This window comes from Pelodiscus sinensis, chromosome 30 (genome assembly GCF_052426305.1).
Source record: "Pelodiscus sinensis isolate ZL-2025 chromosome 30, ASM5242630v1, whole genome shotgun sequence".
In the NCBI taxonomy this organism is placed as follows: domain Eukaryota; kingdom Metazoa; phylum Chordata; order Testudines; family Trionychidae; genus Pelodiscus; species Pelodiscus sinensis.
This window is the reverse complement of record NC_143081.1, coordinates 15,403,833-15,426,245: the sequence shown is the minus strand read 5'-3', so window position 1 is coordinate 15,426,245 and position 22,413 is coordinate 15,403,833. Positions and strand designations below refer to the sequence as shown.

The following is a 22,413-nucleotide window of genomic DNA, read 5'->3' as shown; positions in this document are numbered from 1 at the left end:
ACATGATTCTGGGCTGAATGAACAGGAGTGCGGTGAGCAAGACACGAGAAGTCGTTCTTTTGCTCTACCCTGCACCCATTAGGCATCAGTTGGAGTATTGTGTCCAGTTCTGGGTGCCACGTTTCAGGAAACAGGTGGAGAAACTGAAGAAGGTCCAGAGAAGAGCAACAAGCATGAGGAAAGGTCTAGAGAACATGAGCTAGGAGGGAAGACTGAAAGAATTGGGCTTGTTGAGTTTGAAAAGGAGAGTGGACACGATAGCGGTTTTCAAAGATACCGAGAGAGAAAGGCATTGCCCTCTTTGGATGTGAATGGATTGGGCACCTCACGCCCTTGAGTCCATTAACTACCTCTGTCCTCCTGAGGTCCTGTGGCAACGCCCTTGTAGATGACACGGAGTCTCTGGCTTTTCCCCCTGCTAGGTGTTACGGGAAGCTCCACCGAGGCCAGGTTTCGTGGGGGAGGGACGTGTGGCAGGACGCCACCCACAGACGACGAGAGGAAGCCTTCTCCTCCATGCCTCTTTCACTTCCTTATTCCTCAGGCTGTAGATCATGGGGTTGGCCATGGGAATCACCAAGGTGTAGAGCACCGAGACCACCTTGTCCTGCTGGGCGGAATCGCTGGGCCGGGGCCGCAGGTACATGAAGATCAGCGTCCCGAAGAAGAGAGAGACGGCGGTGAGGTGGGAGGTGCAGGTGGAGAAGGTCTTGCGCCGGCCCTGAGGGGAGGGGATCCGGAGGATGGCCGTGAAGATGTAGAGGTAGGAGACCAGCGTGGTGAGGAAGGTGCTGATGCCGATAAGGCAGGCTGAGGCCAGGATGATCGCCTCATTGCGCCAGGTCTCGGCGCAGGCGAGCTTCACCAGGGGCGTGACGTCGCAGAAGAAATGGTCAACCCGGCGGGCCCCGCAGAAGGGCAGGCGGAACGTGCAGAGGGTCTGGACAAGGGAGTTGAGGAAGCCGCCGACATAAGAGCCGGCCAGGAGCCAGGCGCACACCCCTTCGGACATGGCCATGGTGTAGAGCAGCGGCTTGCAGACGGCCACAAAGCGGTCGTAGGCCATGGCAGCCAGCAGGCAACACTCGGTGGTCAGCATGCCGCCGAAGACGCAGAACTGCAGGGCGCACCCCAGGAAGGAGATGGCCCCGTCCCCCGTCATGAAGGTGTGCAGGGCCTTGGGGAGGACGGCGGAGGAGTAGCAGAGGTCCACGAAGGAGAGGTGGCTGAGGAAGAGGTACATGGGGGTGTGCAGGCGCGCGTCGAGGTGGATTACCAGCAGGAGGCCGCCGTTGCCCAACAGGATGGTGAAGTAGCTGAGCAAGAACAGCACAGAGAGCAGGGCTCGCAGCTCTGGGCTCGCGGTGAAACCCAGGAGGATGAATTCCATCACCGTAGTGTCATTTCCATCGCTCATACTTGGGATCTGCAGGGGAAAGGAGAGAGGAAAATATCACAGAGGGCTGGGACTCATCTCTGCTGACCCTAGAATAGAATCCTAGGACTGGAAGGGACCTTGAGAGTCATCGAGTCCAGTCCCCTGCCCTCATGGAAGGACTGAGCACCGTCTAGACCATCCCTGACAGGTGTGTGTCCAACCCGCTCATAAATATCTCCAGGGATGGAGATTCCACAACCCCCCCAGGCAACTTAGTCCAGAGTTTCACCACCCGGACAGGCAGGAAGTTTTTCCTAATGTACAACCTCAATCTCCCTTGCCACAATTTAAGCCCATTGCTTCTTGGTCTGTCATCAGCGATGAAGGAGGATATTTTTTTTCTTCTTGCTCCTTGGACACCCTTTTAGATACCTGAAAACCACTATCATGTCCCCTCTCGGTCTTCTCTTTTCCGAGCTAAACAAGCCCAGTTCTTTCAGTCTTCTCTCCTAGAGCACGTTCTCTAGGTCTTTCATCATTCTTGTTGCTCTTCTCTGGACCTTCTCCAATTCGTCCATGTCTTTCCCGATGAGGCCTGATCAGCACCAACTAATGCAGATGACGTCTCGTGTCTTGCTCACAACACTCCTGTTCATGCAGCCCAGAGTCATGTTTGCTTTTTTCGCAACAGAGTCACACTGTTGACTCATATTTAGCTCGTGGCCCACTTTGACCCCTAAATCCCTTTCTGCAGGAAATTTATGCTCCTGTCCCTCTCCTTATTTTTTTCTTCTGTCTAAGAAATTCCCTGCTTAGCTGGCCAAGACTCAATACTTTGCAATGCTGCCATGAGCTTGTGACCAGAAGGTGACAGCTAACCGCGATGCCCTGGTGCTAGTACAACTTTGCCATTGCTGGTCAGAGTGGCTGATTAGATTCTGTGCTGTGCCTGTGGTTTTCTACATCACCTGGAAAAGTCACCAGAGTATCTGCATTTCCTATCTATGCTGTTCTTTCCTTTCTCCTCTTGACTGCACTTGTGTCTTGTGTGGTCTGCTTGGAAATGGGGATAGATAGATAGATAGATAGATAGATAGATAGATAGATAGATAGATAGATAGATAGATAGATAGATAGATAGATAGATAGATAGATAGATAGATGGGTGTGTGTGGGGATAGATAGATAGATAGATAGATAGATAGATAGATAGATAGATAGATAGATAGATAGATAGATAGATAGATAGATAGATAGATAGATAGATGACCATGGCATTGAGCAGTTGTGAGTTTCTTTCAAAGTGATAATCTTTTTTTGGGAGGCCAGATTCACTTCCCTTTTTCCCTGTTGTCTGATGACTCAACACAGATTTTACTCTTTTTGGGTGTGTACACAGCAGGGCTAAAGCCGAATTAAGCAATTTCAGCTATGTCAATTGCGTAGCTGAAGACAAAATAGCTGATTTTGGCTTTCGGCGCTATCAACACAGCAGGAAGTCTAGGTTAAAACCCTCTTCCTCCAACTTCCCTTCCTCCTCGTAGAATGGGACTTACAGGAGCTGGAGTAAGAATTGCTCCAGCTCGACAGTATTTTGACATTCTGTTGAAATAACGGCTTGTTGTGTTGACGTTGGGTCAGTTATTCCAATGTAACACTGCTGTGTAGCTGTACCCTTTAATGGGGCACATTCTCCTCTCACACACCCCGCTGTTAATCAGGAGTAACTCCACTGCTGTCCCGGGGGCTGTTTTCCCTCCTCATTGACATGGGATCAAACCCCGTTTAAAAGCAACCTGCTGCCCTTTGCCATGTCAGTCTATGGGACGACGTTTCCTCGACTTACTGGGCCGCTTTCTCAACTGCGTCGGGCGAGTGGCTTTGTCAGGTTTGCTGTGGACATCCAAAGACTTGGGATGCCCCAATTCTTGGCAACCGCTTCTGGCTGGACTCTCTCTGCCTCACCCACCCTCTAGTCCGGGGTCCAACGTGGCGTTCCAGAAACCATGCGGGTTTCTCCTGCCGAGTGCCATTCCTCTAAGCCTTCCCGCACTCTCCCTTCCATCCGTGCTCTCTTGAACGGGCTGGGGCTGAAAATGTGACGGTGTAGCAGACCCTTTGCACCTCTTCAATAAGGAGATGTGTGCACTTGATTCTCCTGTCCCATTCCCAGCCATTTCAGAAATTCGCCCTTCTGTCCTCCCAGCCAGCCACACCCAGATACTGCTGGATATGTGCAGAACTGCCCTGATTTATGAGCATCCTGCTAACGGGTTTCATTAACAGGAGTGTTGTGAGCAAGACACGAGAATTAATTCTGCTCTGCTGTGCACTGATTTAGCCTCACTGGGAGTCTTGTGTCCAGTTCTGCACACCACATTTCAAGAAAGTTGTGGAGAAATTGGAGAAGGTCCAGGGAAGAGCAACGAGAATGATGAAAGGTCTAGAGAACATGAGCTATGAAGGAAGACGGAAAGAATTGGGCTTGTTTAGTTTGGAAAGGAGAAGACTGAGAGGGGACATGAGAGCTGTTTTCAAGTACCTAAAAGGGTGTCACAAGGAGGAGAGAGAAAAGTTATTTTTCTTGGCCTCTGAGGACAGGACAAGAAGCAATGGGCTTAAATTGCAGCAAGGGAGGTTTAGGTTGGACATGGGGAAAAACTCCCTGTCAGGGTGGTGAAACACTGGAATGCATTTCTAGGAGTCTATGAGGCGCATCGGCATTACCAGGCTGGTGAGACATGAGGATCTGATCGATTGATCAGGGACAGCACGAGATGCACCAGGGAAGCGTATGAGCTTTCTGCATTAAGCTCTTTTGCGTGATGTTTTCTGCCCCTCCCAGGACTGCTGTTACCCCGAATTGTCACAGCTGTGGAACTCATTGTCCCGGAAATAGAGCCAGAACGGCAAAAATGCCCCCCAACTTCCCCCCCCCCCAGAGCACAAATGAGCCCCCCTACCTGGCACCCAGAGCTGAGTGTCTCAAATTCAGTCCAACGGCTGGATGTTTGCATCAAGGCAGAGCCTTTTTATCTGCCTTGGTGACCGTCTGAGGGTCGGTCTCCAGAGACCTCTCCGTGATGCACCACGTGTAGCGCCAAGTGTACCTCATGGGGAGTGTGCAGGGTCAAAGCAAAGGAGACACGGCCCATGGAAAACGGCCTTGCAAGGCCCCTCTGAAGCAGCACCTCCCCCAGAAAAGGGGCAGTCTCTCTCTCTCTTTCTCTCTCTCTCTGTGGCCTGAGCACAGCTGAGCCAAAACATGGTGGGGCTTTTTCAGCCCAGGCACCAAACTTTCCTGCGACCAGAGAGTTGTCCAAATCCCGGAGAAGCCCACAGCCACCTCCCAAGGAGCACACCGTGAATAAAGGGGAAACAGGAATGTGCATTTCGGTGCTTTACTAACCCGATTCATTCATTCAATACTCGTGCCCCGAAGACCACACGTAGGCCCAGATCTGTGAAGGGATTTAGGTGCTGTTGACATGGCCAACGGATTGAGGAGCCTCAACCTCGATTTTAACAGGGCCAAGGCAGCATCTGTCGGTGCGATTTGGGCTCCTTAAGGACCTGGATCCTTTTTGAATATGTGATGGCATCTGCATTAGACATTGCAATGTGTAGGCTAGCTACTCCCACATGACACCAGACATGTAGGCCTGCAATTTAGAGTACAAGCCACAGAATTAATAATGAATAACTACTGATGCCAATTAATCACGATTAATGATTAATTAATTATTAACATGTAGTTATTGTTATTGTGGTCTAGTTCTTTTAAAAATCCTGTGATAGTCTTGGCCTTCACAACATCCTCTGTCAAGGAGTTCCACAGGTTGACCGTGCATTGTTTGGAGAAGCTTGCTGCCTAATAATTTCATTTGATGACCCTCAGTAAAAGCGGACTTCCTTATTTACTTTCCCCGCACTAAGCATGATTTTATGGACCTCAGTCAAATCTCACCCCCATAGTCTCCTCTTTTCTAAGATGAAAAGACCCAGTCTTTTTAATCTCTCCTTGTATGGGACCCGTTCCAAACCCCTCATCGTTTCTGTTGCCCTTTTGAACCCTTTCCAATGCCAGTGTATTTTGGGGGCTGGACTCATGGTGTGGACGAGCCAGGGGTTCACAGAGAGGCTGTAGGTTACCTTCTGCCTTATTTTCTATCCCTTTCCTCAGGATTCCCAGCAATCTGGTTGCTTTTTTGACTGCCGCTGCACACTGAGCCGGGGCTGCGAGTAGGATCTATGGGCCCTATGTGGGAATGTTAATCCAGTACCTAGCTTGGGTCTGGCAGCACAAACAGAAGCTAACGGTTCCCAGCAGAGCCCCCCCATGCCTCTCCCTCTAGCAGAGTTTGCCGCATCCCCCCACCGGGTGCACCTGCTCTGTCCCCACACCAGTAGTTGAATGCAGAGGCTGGGGAGCATGGGAGATGGGTCCCAGATCTTGTGTATCCCACACACCGCCTGGGCGTGGGGTGCTGTCCCATGGAGTGGGACCGAGACCACTTCCAGAGGGAGAATGAGTCTGCTCATCAGCCTTTGCTGGGCGCCAACTGGCTTTTTGCTCGTGCAGCAGCAGCTCCTGCACTAAGCTCCAGAGGTCACAGGTTCGATTCTGCTGACCGGTATCTGTTGGCGTTAAACGTGATGGGCAGGAGACAGCCCTGGCACCCTGTGGATGGCTAACCCAACCGATGGGCGCTCCCTGCTCCAGGTAATCTCCTTGGCTTGGACCCCATGGAGCAGGAGGGAACCCAGTTTCCCGGACCCATCCCCCTGCCCCCCACATTACCCCTGGGGAAGACCCAGTTTTGCTGCTCCAAGGAAGGATGTGGGTCTGGGGAGGGCTGTGGGTCTGGTCTGATTTGGTGGGTTGGCCTGGCCTTTTGTGTCCTGCGCCGTCTCCGTGCCCCTCTGCTGGGGGCAAAGTCCAGCAGGGCTCAGGGGAAAACCGACTCTAAACAAGAAAGATATTTTAAAAATGTTTTTCAGAGTTTTCCCATTTGCACCAATTTCCTGCAAAGACGGAAACCCAGTCCTGGAAGGGGCCGTGAGCCATGTGAACACGGCTGCAGAGTGAGAGCTCCCGTTCCGTGGGGGCAGCACAAGGCTGGGGTTGGCTTTTGTTAACTGCTTTTACACACACACACACACACACACACACACACACACCACTTCCCCCGTGCCCCTCCACCAGGCAGGGAAAGTGACTTGGAGTCAGGGATTAGGGACGCAGGAGGAAGATCTGGGGGTTAGCAGTGAAGGGTACAGGGGATAGGAGCACAGGAGAGGTCATCAAGTCCAGTCCCCTGCCCTCACGGCAGGACCAAGCACCATCTAGCCCATCCCTGACAGGTGTCTGTCCAACCTGCTCTTCAGTATCTCCAGAGATGGAGATTCCACAACCTCCCTGGGCAATTTATTCCAATGTATACCCTGACAGGTAGGAAGTTGCAGTGAATGTTGTGATTTGTGATTTGTTCTAGTGACTGTTTTAAGGTCAAGTTTGAAGATTTCCAAAGGTCTATTCAAGGACACATTTTTATGGGTGTTTTGGCATCCAGTGGAGCCTTCCAAAGCACTTGCCGGCATCACTCACATTGCAACTGATGAATTTTAGAGGCCGTTTGAAATCCCAGAGATGCCTAAATAGCTTTACAAGTCCCGACCGGACAGACTTAATTCTCCTGCACATGAATGGGCCGACTCCCTTGGAAAATGCCAACCCAAAAGGAGTGAATGGAAACAGGCTCTGGTTTTCCAAAGGTTGAGCGTGGAGCATTTTCTGAGATTCCTGCTTCTGTGAGGTGTCTCCGGCTGGCCACCCAGCCGCTTTCGGGCCAACCCCTTCCAGAATCATAGAATCATAGGGTATGTCTAGACTACAGGATTTTGTTGACAAAAGTGGACTTTTGTCGCTAAAACTATACCTGGGTCTACACTACCACTGAGTTCTGTTGACATAACATCGACAGAACTCAGCAGTTTTGTCGACGGCTGTAAATCTCATTCTACGAGGAATAACACCTTTTATCGACAGAGTTCTGTTGACAAAAGGCATTATTGCATCTACATTATCCTTAGCATCTACACTGTTGTGTCAACAAAGCGACTTGCTTTGTCGACAGAACTGGATGTAGTCTAGACGCTCTTTGTCGACAGAAGCTTTGTTGACAGTATCTGTCGACAAAGCCTCTGTCGACAAAAGTCTGTAGTTTAGATGTACCCATAGAGCTGGAAGATACCTTAGAAGGCCATCAAGTCCAGTCCCCTGCCCTAGGCAGGACCAATCCCAATTAAATCAACCTAGCCAGGGCTTGGTCAAGCCGGGACTTAAACACCTCTAGGGATGGAGACTCCACTACTTCCCTAGGGAACCCATCCCAGTGCTTCACCACTCTCCTAGTGAAACAGTTTTTCCTAATATCCAACCTAGACCTCTCCCACTGCAATGTGAGACCACTGCTCCTCGTTCTGCCCTCACTGGGAACAGCCTCTCTCCAGCCTCTTTGAACCCCCCTTCAGGGAGTTGCAGGCTGCTCTCAAATCCCCCCTCGCTTTGCTCTTCTGCAGAATGAACAAGCCCAAATTCCCCAGCCTCTCCTCATAGGCCATATGCTCCAGCCCCCTAATCATATTGGTTGTCCTCTGCTGGACCCTTTCCAATGCGTCCACATCCTTCCTGTAACTGGGGGCCCAGAACTGGACACAACACTCCAGATGTGTGGAGTGGACAGAAGTGTGGACAAACGCCACCCCAGGAGAGTTCTGCACCAAAGCATGAACCATCCTGTGCCAATACATTAGAAACTTGGCCAAATGCTGCATAGTTCAATTGTAAAAAATGACCCATTACAATCCCTCCCGTTTTAGTTATGTCAATCATTTATTTCAAGATGCCAATCAACAAGTCACTAATACGCACAGCGACAACAAGAAGATTCCAGCAAGAGCAGAGATGGAAAGAAACCTTTCCGACTACCCAGATCCAGCTGGGGAGTGCTTGAGGGGGTGACTGCCCCCTCAAAGCTTTTGAAAATCCCAGAGGTGCCTAAATACCTTTACAAAGCCAGACCTGACAGACCAATGTGGAAGGGATTTGGGTGGCCCTAGAAGATCCCTCAGAGCCCAGTCACAGGCACCTCTCAGCCCAGAAATCTGAAAACCCCTCCCCTTATGGCCCAACCATGGGGCACTCCCTAGCCCAGACCCTCCTCCCTACATAACCTTTGCTTTCATGAGTTTCATGAGCATGATGCAGCCCCGTGTGGTCCTATCTTTCCTCCCGCTTTGCAAGAGCTGGGTCTCCCCAGCCCTCTCCCATCAGGCCAGGCTGTGAAAGCGAGCAGAGCCTCCATCCCCATCAGGCTGGGCGCGGCACTCACTGCAAGCTAGAGAACTGTGCTCTGCAGTGTCCGGCAGCCTCATAGCCACCAGCTGCTCTGCAGCCACGGTTCTGCGGGGGAAGCACGATATTCTGCAAAGGACGGTAATTCTGCACAAGTTCTACATGGTACAGCAGCACAGAATCCCACCAGGAGTCAAATACAGGAGACCCCATTAAAATAGACTTTAGTGGAAGCTGTTTTACAGCTGTCCAATCACAGGAGACACTGCCTGAAATTTACAAAACACCCTGTCGAAGCAAAAGACTTCCCTGTATTTAGGCGGCTAACAAACAGCTTTATTGATCAATAAGGCACAAAGTGAGCCAAACGTGACCCCAGCAGAGCCGGGCCCAGTAAGGCTGCCCAATACAAATCAATCCTAGTATTTTATACCCTTAACCAAACAAGTCTGATGCCAGGGCAAGAAGTCAAAGCGAACTTCAAAGAGAAACTAATATCAGCAAAGAGGTATTAGGGAGTAGGAGCTTCAGCTCAAAATAGTTCATTAACGCATTCCAACAGTTCATCCTCCTGGATTTTCTCACATCGGTGAAGGTCAGTCCACTTTCTAGCGTACGTGCCGAAGCAGGCAACTTAAATGGCTTCTGTGATACAAATGGCTTCTAGCTAAATATGAAATGGTTTCCACAACCCCTAATAGGGTAACAAACCATCAATGCTAAATTCAGAGAACGGCTGTTCGCACTCACTCTCGCATACGGCCCAGTATTTTGAACGTAGCGACTATCTACATTGACAGCAATGGACAAAACCTGCAATTCATGCCATACCTCCTACGTCAGGGACAGCCCTTCAACTTCTGAAAGCGACCGCCTTCATTGCAATTTTCAACAGGGCCCCCTTGACCTCCTTGTTTCTCAGACTGTATATGAGGGGGTTGACGGTGGGCGTCAGGACCGTGTAGAGCACAGAGATGGCTTTGTTGAGACCCGGCGACTGATTCCCAATGGGGACGCCATAGATAAGAATGAGGGCCCCGTAGAAAATGCTGACCACAAGGAGGTGGGCGGAGCAGGTGGAGAAGGCTTTCTTCTTCCCAGTGGTGGAAGGGATCTGAGAGATGGTCAAGATGATTCTACAGTAGGAAACCAGGGTTAGCAAACATGGGACTAGAACAATCCCGGCAGCAAAGCTGAAAGTCACAACCTCGATCTTGTGAGCGCCCGCACACAACAGTTTTAGCAGCGGCATTAAATCGCAGAAAAAATGGTCGATCTCGTTGGAACGACAGAAAGGCAGCCTGAATAGCATAACGATGCTTATCAAAGGAACCGTGAAACCCGCAGCCCAGGAACCCGCAGCTAGGAGAAGGCAAACCCGGAAGTTCATAATCGTTGAATAGCTGAGCGGATGGCAGATGGCTAAATACCTGTCAAAGGACATGACGGACAGCAGCAAACACTCGGAAATGCCCAGGGAACCAAACACGTACAACTGCGTGATGCAGCCCACGAGAGAAATCACTTCGCGCTCGCTAAGCAAAGTCTTCAGCATCTTGGGGACCACGGTGGAGACGTAGCAGATCTCCAACCAGGACAAGTTGCCCAGGAAAAAGTACATGGGGGTGCGAAGGCTGCGATCAGCCAAGACGACGAAGACAACGAGCATGTTCCCAGAGACGGCGATCAGGTAGGTAAATAAAAACGACACAAAGGGCAGGAGCCGCAATCCATGAAGGTCTCCAAACCCAAGCAGGATGAACTCGGTGGTGGCACTTTGATTGTCCTTCGCGGTGCTGGAAATGGGCACCTGCTGGATACAGGTGTTTAAAAAACCCCACAAAGGTATTAGCGCAAGCAGTGGTCATCAAAGTTCAATTGGTAGGAAAACTTAAACTCTACTTGTTTACACTACAGCCCCCATCGTGCGCACACTTAATTTTTGGAATCATAGAATCCTAGGTCTTGCAGAGACCTCAGGAGTCATCAAGTCCAGCCCCCTGCCCAAAGCAGGACCAACCCAACTCAACCATCCCAGCCAGGGCTTGGTCAAGCCGGGACTGAAACACCTCTAGGGATGGAGATTCCACCCCCTCTCTAGGGAACCCAGCCCAGTGCTTCACCACTCACCTGGGGAAAGAGTTTTTCCTATTATCCAACCTAGACCCCCCCCCGCCACACACTGCAACTTGAGCCCATTGCTCCTTGTTCTGCCCCCACTGAGACCAGCCTCTCTCCAGCCTCTTTGGACCCCCCCTGCAAGAAGTTGAAGGCTGCTCTCAACCCCCCCCCCCACTCTTCTCTTCTGAAGACGAAACAAGCCCAAACGTGGCAAACGTGTCCTTTTGTTAATTAATGAATTTTCCATTTGTGCCAATGACCATCACATCCATTCATCTCTGCCCAGGATCTCTACAATGGTTGGGTGAGCAAGAGGGTTCTGGGAATTCCCCAAAACAAGCTAAAGGCTCTTGGCCAGCAAACGGTAAAGGGACTTCATGTTGAATGAAACATTGTACAGTTGAGTGGAATAGCTCTTCTCTGTCATTAAACTTCCTGCTGTTTTGAGGCCAGATCTAATTCTCCCCCATTGATAATAATCTAGTTAATTTTTTAAAAATAAAGGAATGTCTAAAACAAACTGACCTGGTTCTCGACTTCATTCTCCTTCATAGGTGAGGAATCCGACAGCAGCAAAGTTGACCTTCCCTGAGTCCTGTCATACGTACCGCCGCCTGCTCGTATTTAATGTCCTTCTGCACGTGAATACGCAGCAGGGCTAATTATGGAGAATCACTCTTTGTTCCGAGTGACGTTGGGCTGACGTTCCCAGTGGGAATATTTTGCTTTTGTTGGGAGACGCCCTTTCTGATGGCTTACATGCAATGTTTCATCATACACGGACTGCGTTGACTCTCCATCCATCTGTCCATCAAGAAGGGTGGCCATCACGGTAGCATCTTAGCATCTCCCCAGGAAATGTCCTGGTATGCCAAGCCCCCCGGTGGTCTTCTCCAAGTCTTCCACTCTTCCCCATGAGCCACACTTGACAAACAGAGTTTTGTCAAGACATTCCGAGGTGGCCGTCCAACCCCTAAATTCCCAGGTAGCGAAGGGTTGCCCAACAGGTTGAGGTTCTACCTGGTACAGAGAAGAAGTTCAGAAGACTTCATTGTGTTCAGAGACTTCTACGCCATACAAGCTACCCCACTGGTAGGAAATCCCGGCCCCTCCTATTCAATTCGCCTGCTCACTGAGTTCAAGAGAAACATTCGGGCCTCAGTTTCCAGAAGTGACTTGCTTCCATGTGCCTCCACTTTCGCCAGTCCAGCGTAGCGCTGGGGGCACAGGTAGGAGAGGCTAAAGAGACTGGGACTTTTCAGATTGGAAAAGAGAAGACTGAGGGGGGATATGATAGAGGTCTATAAAATCATGAGTTGCATGGAAAGGGTGAATAAAGAAAGTTATTTACTTGTTTCCATACTATAAGAACTAGAGGACACCAAATGAAATTAATGGGTAGCAGGTTTAAAATTAATAAAAGAAAGTTCTTCTTTACACAGCGCACAATTAATCTGTGGAACTCCTTGCCAGAGGAGGCTGTGAAGGCTAGGACTATAACAGAGTTTAAAGAGAAGCTAGATAATTTCATGGAGGTTTGGTCCATAAAAGGCTATTAGCCAGGGGATAAAATGGTGTCCCTGGCCTCTGTCAGAGGCTGGAGAGAGATGGCAGGAGACAAATCGCTTGATCATTGTCTTCGGTCCACCCTCTCTGGGGCACCTGGTGCTGGCCACTGTCGGTAGACAGGATACTGGGCTAGAAGGACCTTTGGTCTGACCCAGTACGGCCGTTCTTATGTTCTTATGTTATGTTAGGAATCCAGATGCCTAATGCACGGCAGCCATGGGAGCTGATTCTGGGATTTAGGCTCCTGAGTCCCTTTGTGGATTGAGTCCATTGGCTCTTTTGAAAGGGGATGGAGACACTTTTTATTTTCCCGAGGTGACTTACCCTGAGCCACACACGGAGCCTGTAGCAGAGCGAGGCCACGCCCTGCCCACTGGACATGCCTCATTCCGCAGTGACAGAGTCCTTCGGCCTCCAAAGACCAGCTTCAGTGGCAGGGAATAGAAGGGGGGGTTCTTCACCGAGGTCATGGGGAGAGCCAGCGGCCCGGTCGTGAATCCATCAATATTAGAGACATGGGCTGCGAGAGTCAAAGAGCCCTAGGGGATTCGGATGCCTTGCTCCACTGACATCCAATGGGATTCAGGCTCTGGACTATCTACATTGAAAGCCTCTTCCTTAATGATTTATTGCCGAGTAAAGCCAAGCTTAACACAGGCCCTCAGCTCCCAGCACAGACGTGAGACCAGGAACTCTGTCGGGAGCAGTGGCAGGCCAAACCAAGGAGCTCTCGCAATCTTTGGAGAGGGAGTCATGCCGAGTGGCTCCTTCCCAAGGTCAGAACGGAGCAGCAGAAGGAATGAAGCCATTATATTGCAGCCATGGGAGGTGGGTGAGGGCCTAGCTGGGGAAGGCAGCCAAAGCCCCGCCCCTTCCACCCAAAACCACCACGTCTGTGCCCCTTCATGCCCTTCACCCTCCACACCCCGCCAAGCCCTGCCCAATCCCAGATGAGGGCTACAGCTGCCGCGTGGCGCGGTCCCAGACTTCCCCGGCCGCCGGGGGGCCAAGGTCGGGCTGCTGCGTGGTGCAGCCCGGCCCCTCCCGGGCATCTGGGCAGGTTAGGGAGTTTAGGAAGGCAATGCCTTCCCTTCCCTACATTACCCGCCGCCCCTGGCCGCATCCAATGTTAAACATCATCCCAAAGAGAAGCAGAATCAACAGCTGGGTGTTAGGCTGGAAATGAGAGGCAAATCCAAGAGGGGAGGGGATTACTAGCCTGCACCCTTTGCATGCTGGGCCTTAAATCCCTGTCCAGGATGTTAGGAATAGCTCGAGGCTACTCACAGGGTAAGGGAACAAAGACTGAAAAGAGGAGTAGAATCACAATTTTGTTGTCTCACCTTTTCCTAGTGATAGAAATGTAGCCGTGTTAGTCTGGGGTAGTTGAAGCAAAATGCAGGACAATGTAGCACTTTAAAGACTAACAAGATGGTTTATTAGATGATGAGCTTTCGTGGGCCAGACCCACTTCCTCAGATCAAATACTTGGAAAGAATTGGGCTTGTTTAGTTTGGAAAAGAGGGGACTTGATAGCTTTTTTCAAGTAGCTAAAAGGGTGTTACAAGGAGGAGGGAGAAAACTTGTTCTGCTTGGCCTCTGGGGACAGGACAAGAAGCAATGGGCTTGAACTGCAGCAAGGGAGGTTTAGGTTGGACATTAGGAAAAAACTTCCTGCCTGTCAGGGTGGTGAAACACGGGAATAAGTTGCCTGGGGGGGTTGTGGAATCTCCATCCCTGGAGATATTGAAGAGCAGATTGGACAGACATCTAGCAAGGATGATCTAGACAGTGCTTAGTCCTGGGGACTTGATGACCTCTCGAGGTCCCTTCCAGTCCTAGTGTCGTGTGATTCTGAGACATCAGCTCTAAGCTTTATTCCCACATTGGATGGAAACCATTCCAGGCCCTTGCTTCTCTCTGGTGCCCTTCTCTGAACTATTTCTCGATTTCCGAAGATCCTCACTGAGATGGGGCAGCCAGCAGTGTGGAAAGATTTCAAGGGTGTCTCTTGACACATGTGGGGCAAGACCCAAAGGACCATTCCGCAGAGGTGTCAGTGGGGATTGAAGTCCATGTCGGTAATGTTACAACAATCGTTATCCTCGGCCCCAAGGGACACCCCAACCGTAGCCGGCCCTGGGAGGAGGCTGCTGCCCCCTATAACCTAGGGAGGAGTCAAGCACAATTGGCGGCGAGGTGCCGTGTCACCCACACAAGAGAGCGCATCACGCCGGAGAGCCAGAACAGCTGCTGCAAATCAAAAGGTGTCTTTGCCGTGGGGGTGAGGGTGCCTGAGACGCCATGCCGAGCAGATCCGGACCCCCTCGGCTAGGCCCGTCCAGGGAGACGTTTCTGCTTCATGCTGAGGATTCAAGGTACAGCTGATCGGTGCTGCGGGGAACCGTGAGGGTCTCTGCTAGTCTGGGAAGGGTCTTGCAGGCACACGATGTGCTGGTGCACTTACTGCTCTCTTCCGCTCCCCCTTTGCCCTGCCACGTGTCCCGTTTCTGCTCCCAATATTGCTGAGTAGAGACTCTGCGGAGAGCGGCTGTGGGCACCGCAACGCAGAGCCTGCCTGCGAGCCAGGCAGAGACTCGGACGGGGCGGGATGCCGCCCTCCGAGCTGAGGCTGGAGGAGCTGGGGGGGGGGGGTAGTGTGGGGAAGAGGAGACCCAGAGAGTCACGAGAATGTTCTTCTAACACTCGAGAGGTTGCTATAAACCGACGTGCTTTGCCACGATGGATTCAAACTACAGCATGGAAGACTTAAATCAGCCATTCCCAGCCCATGGTACATGGACCTATGGGGTGGAGGGACCCAGACTTAAATCAGCCATTCCCAGCCCATGGTACATGGACCTATGGGGTGGGGGGACCCAGACTTAAATCAGCCATTCCCAGCCAGTGGTCCAAGGACCTGTGGGGTGGAGGGACCCAGACTTAAATCAACCATTCCCAGCCGGTGGTCCAAGGACCTGTGGGGTGGAGGGACCCAGACTTAAATCAGCCGTTCCCAGCCGGTGGTCCAAGGACCTGTGAGGTGGGGACATCCAGACATAAATCAGCCATTCCCAGATGGTGGTCCAGGGACATGTCGGCGTGGGGGACCCAGACTATGTGTAAGATTTCCAAAGGGGTCAGCATCTCCATGGGAATTTAATTAGGGATCCACTCCTGGAAAAAGCTGGATGTGGGATTGATTTGCACAAGGGAACGCAGTCCCGAGGAAAGTGTGTTTGAATGTGTCCTCGACCGCTCCTGTGTTATGTACCTGTAACGTCTCTCTCCCTGGCTCAGCTTTCGGCAGACGCCACTTCTGAATCGGAGGGGAGCTTTGCCCCCCTGCTGACCCTCTCAGTATTGACAGGTCCTCACTCCCGCTTCTGTCGCTCAGGGGTGTGAAAAAGACACCCCTCTGAGCCGTACAAGTTGCCGTGTCCTATTCACACTGGTGCAATGTCCATCGAAAACATTCTCCTGCCAACATAGCTTCTGCCCCTTGCAGGAATAAAGGAGAGACCTCCCCAGTCGGCACAGAGTATCCTCACCACGCTAGCTACTATGGCCCAGTTGGTGCATCTGCACAGATGTGGCACTGCCGGTGTTGACCTACCCTTTGCCCTAAGGTGACTCCTTTGCTTGGCCAAAGCAGACTGTACAGAGAACATAAGAACGGCCGTACTGGGTCAGACCAAAGGTCCTTCTAGCCCAGTATCCTGTCTGCCAACAGTGGCCAGCACCAGGTGCCCCAGAGAGGGTGGACCGAAGACACGATCAAGCGATTTGTCTCCTGCCATCCCTCTCCAGCCTCTGACAGACAGAGGCCAGGGACACCATTTTATCCCCTGGCTAATAGCCTTTTATGGACCTAACCTCCATGAAATTATCTAGCTTCTTTTTAAACCCTGTTATAGTCCTAGCCTTCACAGCCTCCTCTGGCAAGGAGTTCCACAGGTTGACTACACACTGTGTGAAGAAGAACTTTCTTTTATTAGTTTTAAACCTGCTACCCATTAATTTCATTTGGTGTCCTCTAGTTATTCTATTTAGGGAACTAATAAATAACTTTTCTTTATCGTCCCTCTCCACACCACTCATGATTTTATAGACCTCTATCCTATCCCCCCTCAGTCTCCTCTTTTCTAAACTGAAAAGTCCCAGTCACTTTAACCTCTCTTCATATGGGACCCGTTCCAAACCCCTAATCATTTTAGTTACCCTTTTCTGAACCCTTTCCAAGGCCAAAATATCTTTTTTGAGGTGAGGAGACCACATCTGTACACAGTATTCAAGATGTTGGCGTACCATAGTTTTATACAGGGGCAGTAAGCTATTCTGGGTCTCACAAAAGGATCTCACAAAACTGGGTGACCAGGCAACAGAAACAATTCGGTGTTGCTAAATGCAAAGTCATGCCTGTTGGCAAAAGATGGTCCCAACGATAGGTACGAAACGATGGGGACCGACTGAGCAGTTCCCACTAAGAGAGAGATCTTGGAGTCAGCATGGTGAGTTCTCTGGAGATGTCCACTTCATGGGATGCGGCCGTCAAAAAAAGGGACCTGAATTCTGGGAACCATTAAGAAAGGGATAGAGAATAAGAGAAAGTCTATGGTATTACCGCTAACTAAATCCACAGTGCCACATCTTGAATACGGCGTGCAGACGTGGTTATCCCATCTCATCTCCCTACACAGCTGTGTGTTCTTCGTATGGGTAAGGACCACCCTGGAGAGATACATTAACAGTGTAGCTGCCATTTGGAACGGCCATTCCAAAACTTTGTATGAAGTCTGAATAAAGTAGTGTCCTGCCTTTGGAAAACTTTTCTACATCCAAAGCCAGGTCGACACTCAAGGGAAAAGTCGACATAAGATCCGCGACTCCAGGTCTGTTAATTACATCGCTGGAGCTGACATATCTTAACTCACGTTTTCACATGAAGTGGGAGGTTGACTGGAGCACTTGGTCCCATTGGCTTCCTGTAGTACTCGTGAGAAGCAGGAGTACCGGTGTTGATGGGGGCGCTCTCTGAGGGTCTGTCTAAACTACATCCCTCTGTTGGCAGAGGGATGTAAATCAGACACATCGAAAATGCAAATGAAGCCGGAATTTAAATATCCCATGCTTCATTTACATAACAGCAGTCACCGCTTTTTTGGAAATGGGGCTTTTCAAAAAAACCCGGCAATTTAGATGGGGCATTTTCTACAGAAATGCCCCATTTCAAAAGATCCTGTACTCCTCAAAAAATGACACCGAAAGTAATGAGGAGTACAGGATCTTTCGACATAAATGCCCCGTCTAAACTGCTGTTTTTTTCAAAAAGCCCTGTTTCGAAAAAAAGCGGCAGTCACCATTATGCAAATGAAGCGTGGAATATTTAAATCCTGGCTTCATTTGCACTTTTGATGAGTCTAATTTACATCCCTTTGCTAACAGAGGGGTGTAGTTTAGACACATCCTCAGTTCGAATGAACACGTCTTTGCGAGACCCGTTAAATCGAACCCGGAACATCGACTGCGGCAGCGTCAATCTTCCGGTTGGTGTAGCCATGGCCCAAGGGAACAGGAATGTGAGTTCAATGGCACTGCATTCTCTTCCAACTCTCCCTACTTTTTATCTATCAATAGATACGTCTTACAGCAAACTGAGGAAGAGGAGACCCATTTCCCGCTCATGAAGACAGGAGAAGGGAAGAATCAAACCTATATCACAGAATTCAACCTCCTAGGATTTGAAATGTTCCCACAACTGCAAACTCTTCTCTTCCTGCTGTTCCTGGTGATCTACATTGTGACCATGGCCGGGAACCTCCTCATTGTGGCGCTAGTTGTGGTCGATCGGCATCTCCACACCCCCATGTACTTCTTCCTGGGGAACCTGTCCTGCCTGGAGACCTGCTACAGCTCCACCATCCTACCCCGGTTGTTGGCCGGGCTCCTGACGGGGGACAGGACCATCTCCGTGAGCGGCTGCATCACTCAGTTCTATTTCTTTGGTGTGCTTGTGGCGAGTGAGTGTTACCTCTTATCCACGATGTCCTACGACCGGTATTTAGCGATCTGCAAACCGCTGCACTACACAGCTCTTATGAACGGCAGATTCTGCCTCCTGCTAGCAGCGGTGTCCTGGATGGGTGGCCTGATGGCTACAACCATAGTAACCTGTTTAATATCCCAGTTACATTTCTGTGGCCCCAATGAGATTGACCATTTCCTGTGTGATTTCACCCCCCTGATCAAACTCTCTTGCACTGACACCCACCTGGTCAAATTGGTGACCTTTGTCATCTCTTCCATAGACACCCTGCCCCTGTTCCTCCTAACCCTGATGTCCTACATCTGCATCATCTCCACCATCCTGAGGATCCCGTCCGCCGCCGGGCGGCAAAAGGCCTTCTCCACCTGCTCCTCCCACCTCATCGTGGTAACCATTTTCTACGGGACCCTCATCGTCGTCTATGTGCTCCCGGACACCGACTCCTTGAGAGACCTCAACAAAGTGCTCTCCCTCTTCTACACGGTCCTGACGCCCCTGGCCAACCCGCTCATCTACAGCCTGAGGAACAAGGAGGTCCTGGAGGCCCTGAGAAAACTAATCCATAGATATGTGGCATGCCCAGCGATTCAGAAGGAATGATGGGGACGGGGTTGACTCCTCTCTCTGAACTGCCATTCTGAACAGTCAGAGCTCGAAGTGGCCAACAATTGTTCACCTCCTGGGCTTGGGGGCTTTCAAAAATGCCATTTGTGCCTATCTACGTCTTTCGGTTTCTATGTCCCAGATCCAGTGAGGGATGTAGGTGCCTAGTAGCCCAAAGAGAGGCACCAAAATCCCAGAGTTAGTTTCTATTCCAACTCAGCAGCTGCCTCACTTGGAGGTGAGTTTTCACTGAGCACTCCAAGATAGGCTGCGAACCCTCCCAAAAGGCTCCCGCAGGTGGACCCAGCCTCTGCTCCTGGGCCCGCCTCTCAGCCCTCCACCCCCACACAACCCTTAAGCCAGACGAAGTCGGCCATGGGGCTGCGAATGAGGGGAATGCTGCTGGGCCACCTTTCTGGAATGCCAATAAGAGGTACGGAACGAAGAGCTAGAGGCCTAGGAGCTCGCTGTATTAATGATGGAAAAGTTGGGTTTCCTAGGGCGGAATGGAACCCGTCTAGGAGACATGCCCGCTGTAAATGTTGAAATCTTATGCGCGTCAGAAGATGATTTTCACCGTTAGTTCAGCGGTTTTCCACGGAAATACCTGGGGGTGGGGAGAGGAGAAGGCAAATGTCCCATCCTGGAGCAGACCTCACGAGTCTTTGCCCTGGGGAGGGGACTTCTAACAGCAAACGGCACAGCCCCCGGATCAAAAGGCCCAAAGGGCACGAAGAAGGGACTCAAAGAGTCATGGAGGAGAGGGCAACGTGAACTGGAGGCCTGTTCAGAGCCCAAAGCGGGAGTTGGGGTGAACTCTAATAAGCATCTTAGCCAAGTATAGGTTCTTCGTTTGCTTTATATTCTCCCAGTTATGCTTCCGCCTTAAGCACGAATGGGCTAGCACTTAATAAGCCTCATTAATAGGGGTCCTACAATTGACTCGTCTACACTGGCCACTTGAATTTCCAGAAAAGCACTGACAATCTCATGTAAAATCATCAGTGCTTTTCCGGAAATACTATGCTGCTCCCATTCGGGCAAAAGTCTTTTTCCGAAAAACTTTTGCGCAAAAGGGCCAGTGTAGACAGCATAGTACTGTTTTCCACAAAAAAAAGCCCCGATCGCGAAAATGGCGATTGGGGCTTTTTTGCGGAAAACTGCGTCTAGATTGGCCACGGGCGCTTTTTCGCAAAAAGTGCTTTTGCAGAAAAGCATCCTGACAATCTAGACGCGCTTTTCCGAAAATGCTTTAAACGGAAAACTTTTCTGTTAAAAGCATTTTCGGAAAATCATGCCAGTGTAGACGTAGCCAATGAGGGTGTGTCTAGACTACAGGGTTTTGTCGACAAAACTATACTTGCGTCCACACTGCCTTTGAGTGGCAGTTTTGTCGACATATGTAAACCTTCATTCTGTCGATAGAAGACATTATTGCTTCTACTCTGTCCTTTGCGTCCACACTGTCATGTTGACAAAGCGGCTTGCTTTGTCAACAGAACTGGCTGTAGTCTAGACGCTCTTTGTCGACAGAAGCTTTGTCGACAATATCTGTCGACAAAACTTCTGTTGACAAAACCCTGTAGTCTAGACGTACCCTGAGTGTTTTGCTCTCTCAGCCCTGTTTGTACCAAGTTCTGTGAGCAGGGGCCTGCCTCTCGCTCTCGGCTTAGCTTTGCTTTATGTGAGCCACATTTTGTCCATTGGTGGCCAGGCCTCAGGCCTCAGACCAAGCCTATGCTGAGTTGACTTATGTTTTAGGTCTTCATCTTACTAAAGTTGGTAGCTAACCATCCTCAACGTAAGAACGGACAGACGGGGTCAGACCCAAGGGCCGTCCAGCTCAGTGTCCTGTCTGCCCACAGTGGCCAAGGCCAGGTGCCCCAGATGGAGGGAACACAACAGGGAATCCTCCCACGATCCCTCCCTTGTCACCCGTCAGAGGGAAGCATGTAACTTTTCTGTATTGGTGTATCAAGAAGTCTCCGAGTTTTTGGCAGCTGAGGAGATAGAGGAAAGTCCCACCACCGACTGACTGGCGCCCATTGTCATGGGCCTATGGGCACCGAGTGTGCTTGTCGAAAGGGTCGGGGACCAGCGCTGTGCTTCGTCGGCAATAAACCAAAGTCCCTTCACAACTCTTGTGGTCTTTTGAAGGCTCCCTTGAGGTTTGCTGTGCCAGTCACCTGCACAGAGCTGGGGCGGCACACAGGGAGAAAACCCACATGGCCAAGCTAGGACACGAGGGACACAGTTCTCATCTCAGACCAGCCTGGCTTACGGGGAAGTCCGAGTGCAGGCTGGCTGCAGACAAACCTAGTCAGGAGAAAAAGCCGTGTATCTCTGCCCAGGCAGGCGACGCCTGGAAGGTAAATGCCTTTGGTGGGTAATAGAGGGGAGATACGGATGCCCTGAACTGGGGCCCTGTGTGCGTTTGGACAACTCTCCCCTTTCCCAGGTCTCATAAGAACATAAGAATGGCCAGTCTGGGTCAGACCAAAGGTCGATCCAGCCCAGAGTCCTATCTGCTGACAGTGGCCAATGCCAGGTATCCCAGAGGGAGTGAATCAAACAAGTAATGATCAAGCAACGACTCTCCTGCCATCCATCTCCACCCTCTGACGGAGGCTGGGGACACCATTCCATACCCATCCTGGCTAATAGCCATCTATGGACTTAACCTCCATGAATGTATCTAGTTCTCTTTTAAACCCTGTTAAATTCCTGGCCTTCACAACATCCTCTGGCGAGGAGTTCCACAGGTTGATGTGAGGAACTACGGCCTTTTGTTAGTTTTAAACAGAAGTAAGAGAAAGAATTTGAATCTGGATTGGAATTCTCAGCCCCAGTCCAGCGAGAGACAGAGCAGTTTTCTACTTCTTTTTCCGGCCCATGTAATTAAGGAAAAAGGTAATTGAACTGCAAGAGTTTCAATAGGAGGGGGGACTCTCCCTCCAGGATACCCTCTAGCCCAGTGACTAAGGCAGGCAGCTGACACAGAGGGGTTTGCCATATTCCTTCTTGAAGTCACTCAGAGGGCAGAATTGAATCGGGATCTCCTAAAGCGGGGCCAGGTGCTTCCTCCTCCGCTGTTTGGAGGTCGGCATGTTCTGAGCCCTCCGGCTGGTGGGGGTGAAGGAGGGAGACCTGTCCCCTGTTTGAGGGGCTGGCTGGGGCTTAGGACGGAGGTAGGTGTCCAGACAACCGGAGCGACGCATGTGCCTGCCCAGAGTCAGAAGCGCAGGCACCAAACAAACTTTTGCAGTGCAGAGAGAGGTTGGCGTGAGGTTCAGCACCCGCCGCGATCCTGCCCTATGAGTAGCGTGGCCATCTGTCCCG

The 22,413-nt window shown here is 50.8% G+C and overlaps 3 protein-coding genes across 4 annotated transcripts; 1 reads left to right on the top strand and 2 right to left on the bottom strand.

The window, feature by feature from the left end:
• Positions 1-418: 418 nt before the first annotated feature.
• On the bottom strand, positions 419-1,417 carry LOC102457117 (olfactory receptor OR9H1-like). The gene has a single exon (XM_006122756.3). It carries the CDS (start codon positions 1,415-1,417, stop codon positions 419-421), a length of 999 nt encoding a protein of 332 aa, XP_006122818.3.
• An 8,171-nt stretch (positions 1,418-9,588) lies between these two features.
• Positions 9,589-11,408, bottom strand: LOC102456873 (olfactory receptor 10A2-like). Its single transcript, XM_089774431.1, has 2 exons — positions 11,382-11,408; positions 9,589-10,545 (listed from the first exon to the last, which is right to left on the bottom strand). The coding sequence occupies exons 1-2, from the start codon at positions 11,406-11,408 to the stop codon at positions 9,589-9,591; spliced, it is 984 nt and encodes a 327-aa protein (XP_089630557.1).
• Positions 11,409-11,606: 198 nt separating this feature from the next.
• LOC142818163 (olfactory receptor 5AP2-like) lies at positions 11,607-19,071 on the top strand. Of its 2 annotated transcripts, XM_089774290.1 has the most exons (2): positions 11,607-11,622; positions 18,125-19,071. In XM_089774290.1, exons 1-2 carry the CDS (start codon positions 11,607-11,609, stop codon positions 19,069-19,071), a joined length of 963 nt encoding a protein of 320 aa, XP_089630416.1. The 2 variants fall into 2 exon arrangements, with proteins under 2 accessions (XP_089630416.1, XP_075768307.2); XM_075912192.2 differs by lacking the exon at positions 11,607-11,622 and having other exon boundaries at positions 18,109-19,071.
• The last annotated feature ends 3,342 nt before the right edge of the window (positions 19,072-22,413 follow it).